An 8,116-nucleotide genomic window follows, 5' to 3' on the forward strand; every position below is an offset into this window, starting at 1 on the left:
TATATTTAAAGAAATTGGTTTTATGTGTACCGGCTCGAGGTCAATATTTTGGTAATAAAAACACCAGTTTTTATTTTTTATTCCGATATATTTCGGTTACACATCGGTAACCGTCTTCAAGGGACTATACAAAACAATGTAAAAACAAATTTTCATACATGTAATATGTCATATATTATAAACATACATACATTTTTGAGTTAAACGTCCGTTCGCGTTGGCGTGGAGTTTTGTACTGTCGATTTTGTTGTGAGTAAGTGTCTGTACAAGTGAGCGACGTTGATCGTGTCTGTTTTGAAGTTTAGTCGTATGTCTGGTGGTGTATGTATTATGTGTAACATTTCCAGTGTTAATCTCTTTCTATAGTGATTTTGTTGTTGTAATACTGACGCTTTCTCAAAGTTCGGACAGTGGCCACTAGATGCACAGTGGGCTGTTAGTGCAGTTTTTTGGTTATTTAAATTATGACAATGTTTCATGTCCGATTTGTGCTGTGCTATTCTCGTTTTTAACTTCGATTTGGTGGTGCCTACGTAAATACTTCTGCATGCTTCGTAGTTATTGCCATTGCACGGAATTTTGTAAATGACGTTGCTTTTTTCCATAGGAGGTATTATGGACTTGGTTTTGTTGAACATGTTTTTGAGTGTGTTACAGGGTTTATGGGCTATTCTAAATTGTTTATTGTTGTAACAGTTGGACTTGATTAGACGCTCTGAAAGTTGAGGTACGTAGATTACCGATTTAAACGTTTTTGGTGTTACGGATTTTTCTAGATTACCTGCACACATCGATCTTCTTATTAATGTCCTTATAATATTTTCAGGAAAATCATTTAGTTTGAGTAGCGAAAAAATTTCTTGTCTAATTTCTTGATGATAGACATCGTCTGATATCTGTAGCATGCGTCGTATACAGCTCATTGCTGTATTCATAATCATACTCTTCGGGTGTTTAGAGTAAAAATTTATTAGTCGCCCTGACGCAGTTGGTTTCTTATACCATATAAGTTTTAACTGGTTATCTCTTTTTATAACCATAGAGTCTAAATAAGATAGTTTTCCTTCTTCTTCCATTTCTATGGTGAACTTTATGTTTTTATGAAAAGTGTTCAGCGCGTTTAGTGTATTCTGTATTTCATCATGTTTTACAATTGCGAATAAATCATCCACATATTTTGTCATAATTCTTGGTTTATGCACTAATTTTTCAATCGTATTGTTCAAAAGTTCTTCCATTATAATGTCCGCGATAACTGGAGATGCCGGCGATCCCATGGGCATACCTCTTAATTGTGTATAAACCGTGTCATTGAATTTAAAGTATCTGTTTTCTTCGATACAAAACTTTAATATGTCCATAAATAGTTGTTTGGGCATATTAGTATGTTCTTTTATAATCGTCCATTTATTACGTATGATGTCAAGTGCCATTTGTGTTGGTATACTTGGAAACAATGAAACCACGTCAAAGGAGATGAGTCTTTCATCTTCGCAAATGAAGGTATTATTGATTCTATCTTTAAATTCAAGGGTGTTCTTAACGTTGTATTTGGAGTCAGCCGTGATATTTTTTAAAATATTTATTAGAAATTGGCATAGACCATATGATGGAGAGTTAAAAGCTGAGCAACAATTAGTGGAAAAACTATACAGAATGGGATGCATCACGAAGGCGGAAAAAGGCAAACTCTCGACAACGACGGCACTACCGCCCAGGATTTATGGGCTACCGAAAATCCACAAGAAAGGTCTTCCTCTCAGGCCGATTTGCTCAGCTTTTAACTCTCCATCATATGGTCTATGCCAATTTCTAATAAATATTTTAAAAAATATCACGGCTGACTCCAAATACAACGTTAAGAACACCCTTGAATTTAAAGATAGAATCAATAATACCTTCATTTGCGAAGATGAAAGACTCATCTCCTTTGACGTGGTTTCATTGTTTCCAAGTATACCAACACAAATGGCACTTGACATCATACGTAATAAATGGACGATTATAAAAGAACATACTAATATGCCCAAACAACTATTTATGGACATATTAAAGTTTTGTATCGAAGAAAACAGATACTTTAAATTCAATGACACGGTTTATACACAATTAAGAGGTATGCCCATGGGATCGCCGGCATCTCCAGTTATCGCGGACATTATAATGGAAGAACTTTTGAACAATACGATTGAAAAATTAGTGCATAAACCAAGAATTATGACAAAATATGTGGATGATTTATTCGCAATTGTAAAACATGATGAAATACAGAATACACTAAACGCGCTGAACACTTTTCATAAAAACATAAAGTTCACCATAGAAATGGAAGAAGAAGGAAAACTATCTTATTTAGACTCTATGGTTATAAAAAGAGATAACCAGTTAAAACTTATATGGTATAAGAAACCAACTGCGTCAGGGCGACTAATAAATTTTTACTCTAAACACCCGAAGAGTATGATTATGAATACAGCAATGAGCTGTATACGACGCATGCTACAGATATCAGACGATGTCTATCATCAAGAAATTAGACAAGAAATTTTTTCGCTACTCAAACTAAATGATTTTCCTGAAAATATTATAAGGACATTAATAAGAAGATCGATGTGTGCAGGTAATCTAGAAAAATCCGTAACACCAAAAACGTTTAAATCGGTAATCTACGTACCTCAACTTTCAGAGCGTCTAATCAAGTCCAACTGTTACAACAATAAACAATTTAGAATAGCCCATAAACCCTGTAACACACTCAAAAACATGTTCAACAAAACCAAGTCCATAATACCTCCTATGGAAAAAAGCAACGTCATTTACAAAATTCCGTGCAATGGCAATAACTACGAAGCATGCAGAAGTATTTACGTAGGCACCACCAAATCGAAGTTAAAAACGAGAATAGCACAGCACAAATCGGACATGAAACATTGTCATAATTTAAATAACCAAAAAACTGCACTAACAGCCCACTGTGCATCTAGTGGCCACTGTCCGAACTTTGAGAAAGCGTCAGTATTACAACAACAAAATCACTATAGAAAGAGATTAACACTGGAAATGTTACACATAATACATACACCACCAGACATACGACTAAACTTCAAAACAGACACGATCAACGTCGCTCACTTGTACAGACACTTACTCACAACAAAATCGACAGTACAAAACTCCACGCCAACGCGAACGGACGTTTAACTCAAAAATGTATGTATGTTTATAATATATGACATATTACATGTATGAAAATTTGTTTTTACATTGTTTTGTATAGTCCCTTGAAGACGGTTACCGATGTGTAACCGAAATATATCGGAATAAAAAATAAAAACTGGTGTTTTTATTACCAAAATATTGACCTCGAGCCGGTACACATAAAACCAATTTCTTTAAATATAAGGTCGCCAAAAAAGAATATTATTTGAAAAAAAAAACTTTAAAATTTTTTTGTATTTTTTCCGAAAAGTACATTTAAAAACATATTTAAAAAAGAAAATGATCACAAAGAAGTTATAGCATTTTGAAAACAAAAACGGTGTTTTTTTAAAATTCATAACTTTTTTTGAGTTGGATGAAAAAATTTGAAAAACTTCTGAAAAACGTCTTTCGTAAGCTAGAAAAAGAAGAAAAACTTTTAGCCAATTCTAAAGGGGTCGGGTTCAAAATTGGTCGAAATGGGATGGAATACCCCATATATACTTATTCCTGATATCTGACAACAAAATATCGTAAGAGCTAAGCGGAGCACGCTACCATCACAGCAGGGGGGCCGCCGTTCCAATACTAGACATACAAACATATGAGCCCCTTATATTACTTTATATTAATATTGAGGTGGTGCGAAACACTCTTTTACATACAACTTGGTTTTATATCTTTTAATTTGTATATATCTAACAATTTATTGTTGGAAATTGCATGTATGTACTAATGCAAAAGGATGGCCTGTCAAGGATTCTCCATTCAAATCTTGATATATCATGCTCAGAGCTCAATGTGATATAAAGCACATAACTTCGGCCCTACAAGTAGGAACGCTACCCATGTCAGCCACCTGTAGACTACTCTGTGGTAAATAACAATACAGGGATTCGCCTCTATTGTTGATATCGTCCCCTCCCCAAACGCTGTGGTGCGCATTCCCATTTGCACCGATGGCAAGTCGTCGGCTGCATCCTTCTTAATCCAGCAGCCTTTTGAACTCCTCTGGTGAGACCTCCACGTTATGGGCCATGTAGCAGCAAGGTATAACAATGAGCGGGTTTCCCCCTAAAATTAGATAGCATACACGAGAGCAGGTGTTTCCTTACCATGACTGTAGCTCTAACCCTGCTCTCCATCTTTGCGTAATAAACCAGAACCAGAAACTTTTTCTCCAGACGAGAGTCATGGCTCCTGTATCAGCGACGCACCAAAAGAACCCTCCACAAGATTCGGGAGGAGAACGCGCAACGCTACCTTGCTGTGTTGGAGGTTTATCTATAAGACTAGCAGCACCATTGAGCTGTTTGTCCCTCTTCAAACTCTCTGCCACTGCGCTCAAGCAATGCATTTTTTCCGCTTATTTCAGATTCTGGAGGTCCTCTGCTTGTAGCGTCTTATAATTTGATATCGGGGGTATCAGTGCTCTATCCATCAACTTCGATTTTGCGCCGTCTAGTCTAAAGGTCTGGAACAGATGACCGCAGCCATTCTAAAGACACATTATTGGTGCAGGTCATCAGTTTAAACCAATTGTACTATCCAGCAGTGTCGAAGGCTAGTAGCGCTTTATTCGGTTCATTATGCATCATTTAAATCATGATACTCATCAGCCCCACTTCCACGGATCTCCACTTTCGGTAGACATCTGCCCATTGGGATTACTGCAATCCACTAGTACCACAGTCAGGAACTGTTTCGCAACTTCGTTCATCTTCTTTTCGCTAGCTCCTTTTATTATCACCGAGTAAGCTGAAAGCTGATCGTTACTTACATTTAGCTAATTAAATTTTTCGTATCTACTTTTTATGGCACTGTTGCTCTCCTCTTGCAGCATTGCAGCTTTTGAGGCACATGGTGCTTAACTCTTCGGCCTGCTTTGCAGATTTAGAGGTGTGTTTCCTGTCATTCCGTCTAACTCGCCTCCTCTTTCTAGGGACTAGGGCGTTTGCCCTCCCTCTTCTGCCTGATGAAAGCAGGTTTGTCGGGGTTCAGCCGATCGCTGCCTCTTGTCTCTCGGGACTTGTTCCTACTCGATGCGGTTGCAAAATTGAGTATTTTTCGTAGAAAAGTCTGTGTCAGTGAACTTTCTTCGACATTCTTCTACTGTCTCACGGGGCCCAATTGCATAATTCTTTAAGCTGCCCGGTATTTTGAGAGGGTTCTCCTAAACTTTCTGTTAGTTCTTTGTCCGGGCTGGCGAGCCGCTCCGATCCATCGCGTTTTCTTTCTCATCCTTCCTAAATGTTGAGGTTTTTGAGTTCATCTTGGTCGTACGACCACCTCCACAACTAGGCGGGCTCAGCGGAAAGGAAAAACCGTCCACCACAGCAGCGCACCTTGCTGCTAAGGCCATCATTACTCGGCGGGCCGGCATCGGGAAGGCTCCGTTCAAATACAGCCGAAAATACCCCCTGGCTGCAATTCGTCCCATAGACCCCGCCATGATTATATGAAAACTTGAAGTTTTAAGCAAATTTTCTGGAAGTAAACACTTTTACATTTCACTATTATGTAGGTACCAATGGTTTTTAAAAATGTTGATTTTTATTTCATAGCCTTGTATTTAAAAATAAAGCAATAAAGTTTGTTGCTTAAGTCTTTTGATTTTACAGGGCTGTTTTCTTTTAAAATAACTACCTGCAATACCAAATCACTGCACCTGCGAACTTGTGCATAATTTGCTTTCATTTTTTGTATGTAATGTTTATTATTTTCTTCAGTGTTTAATATTATAAAAACTCTTTCATCGATTATTTTTTCAGTTTTATCACTCGATCGAATGTATTGCTTACTTTAATTCCGGTGTTCTTGAAAATGGCAGCTGATCAATACATTAAATATGGAAGATCCTCTTAAACTTAGGTTTGTATGTAAATATATATTATGCACTTTAAGTTCTGTTTAGCTTTCAACTCTAGTTTCACAATAAGACTGTGTAATGAAGAAATAAAGAAATACAAAAGAAAATTTGTGAAATAAATTGAATCTCCATATATACATGTATATGTACCTTAGTATGTGAGTGTTTATTAGTATGCAAATTAATATGATATATACATACGCAGATACTTCAATCAAAAATCTGCACAAGTTGAAGAAAAATATAGCCGATTCACATATACATATGTATATGTAAAATGGTATAAAATACCATGGTATAGTATACGCACACAAACCCAATCATTCCAACAAATGTGTTGTTGCACTCCACATAAATTACCACTTTAATTCTCACTACCAGTTTGTTTGTTTCATGTAGACCCCACCTTTTTCGAACCGCATTAAAAAAAAAAAAACACACAAACAAACACCCCTTACTTCATCATCATTCTCATTCAGTGTTGAATTGCGATACCCACACTTGCACACATACTGAAGACACAACAAACCGAACCTTAGTTGGTATTTATGTGAGACCGACCAATCAGCGCATGTCCTCGAAAGCAATAAAAATATTGAGTACACGCTGCATAAGCACAGTGGTGTAACAATTGAATCGAATGAGAAGAAAAAAAATACAACACAATAGTGGGGTTGTGCATTGTTATTGAGGGCCAGCAACACATGTTGTTTGGAGCACATCGCTGATTGGTGGTGTTCGAAATGAGATAACAAAATGTGGCGAGCGTAAATATAAGCAAAAAAAAAAAACCAAATGTCATATTTTTAGATTGCTTTTTTCGAGAGCGCCTCAATGCGCAGAGAATAAGTGGGACCGGTTTAAGTCAGTGGCTGATTTGGGATTTCAGAAGGCATTTAACTTAACATTTTATATTGCTGAATTCTTCTCTCCATGATAAAATAAAGATTCAGAGATAGAGAGCATGCGAAATAAGCAAATGTAAATTTATAGAGTACAAGTCAGCGTTAGAAATTCCCTGGGATAAATATTGGAGTAAATGAATAAATAAATCGTAGCAAATATTGGAATTTAGTAGCAGATTTTTTATTAATCGACCTATCTTAATAGGAAGGTCGCTCTTTGAAATTTTTTCTCTACATGTGGAAGGGAATTAAAGCTTTATATCAGTGGTCATAAGCAATAAGTGCTTACGTCCCATGTAAATGGATAGGACCTAGGCGACTATTATCTGTGACTACAGATATCTTTCCCATCAAAATTTTTTTGCTGAATTATAATTTTTATAATCGGATTCTTGAGGTACAACTATATTTTTTTATTGCGCTGAAATAATAGTAAAATTAATAAATAAACTCAATGTTAAAAAAAGATAAAATTACTTCTAACTACCTGGGAAATGATTATACTTTTCTTGTAGGCCTCGTCAGATAGGGTTACAATCAGGGTATGAAAGGTTCCAAACACCTCCAAAAACCTTGAGTTATGAAAAAAAAACCCAGTTAACGAAAACTATTGATCCACAACTTTATAGTTAGATCCTCAGTACCTTCATGTTAGTCTTCAGGATAGCTTTATAGCAACTCAGGATTTGTTTCTGTGAAATTTTTTCCGGGCAGTGGATTTTGCTGACATTTGATACTTACATTGGTAGTTTTTCCTTAGGGTAATATATATTTAAATTTTTTTTAAAATTCTGAAGATTATGTTTTAGACATCATAAGTGGCATATGTCCGCGAACAATTAGCTATGTGTGGGATCAGGCGCTTCCTGATGTACATGCTAAGAAATCCGATGACGGGCTAGCTGTCAGCGAGGAAAAGTCTATATAAAATTTTGCAAGCTAGTCAAACTTCGGGCAGGACGAAAAAAATTTTATTTAAAGAAAAAAATTCGGTTCATTGATTATTTCTCAATAATTGAAATGCGTTGCAATTATTATGTTTTGGCTTGTAAATTATCAATTAATTAATTATTCGATTATTTTTTGTCACTTTTATTTGGAAGCACACTTTATTTTAAACATACATATACATATATTATCTTCA

The 8,116-nt window shown here is 36.1% G+C and overlaps 2 protein-coding genes across 3 annotated transcripts; one reads left to right on the top strand and one right to left on the bottom strand.

Annotated features, from left to right (window-relative positions):
• Nucleotides 1-1,536, bottom strand: LOC137249360 (uncharacterized). Of its 2 annotated transcripts, none has more exons than XM_067780753.1 (2): nucleotides 192-1,536; nucleotides 1-124 (listed from the first exon to the last, which is right to left on the bottom strand). In XM_067780753.1, exon 1 carries the CDS (start codon nucleotides 1,431-1,433, stop codon nucleotides 201-203), a length of 1,233 nt encoding a protein of 410 aa, XP_067636854.1. In that variant the 5' UTR covers nucleotides 1,434-1,536; the 3' UTR covers nucleotides 1-124; nucleotides 192-200. The 2 variants fall into 2 exon arrangements, with proteins under 2 accessions (XP_067636854.1, XP_067636855.1); XM_067780754.1 differs by having other exon boundaries at nucleotides 6-715; nucleotides 782-1,536.
• Nucleotides 1,537-1,780: 244 nt separating this feature from the next.
• On the top strand, nucleotides 1,781-3,380 carry LOC137249361 (uncharacterized). The gene is made up of 2 exons (XM_067780755.1): nucleotides 1,781-2,620; nucleotides 2,687-3,380. The coding sequence occupies exons 1-2, from the start codon at nucleotides 1,969-1,971 to the stop codon at nucleotides 3,199-3,201; spliced, it is 1,167 nt and encodes a 388-aa protein (XP_067636856.1). The 5' UTR covers nucleotides 1,781-1,968; the 3' UTR covers nucleotides 3,202-3,380.
• Nucleotides 3,381-8,116: the final 4,736 nt, after the last annotated feature.

This window comes from Eurosta solidaginis, chromosome 4 (genome assembly GCF_040869045.1).
Source record: "Eurosta solidaginis isolate ZX-2024a chromosome 4, ASM4086904v1, whole genome shotgun sequence".
Lineage (NCBI taxonomy): Eukaryota > Metazoa > Arthropoda > Insecta > Diptera > Tephritidae > Eurosta > Eurosta solidaginis.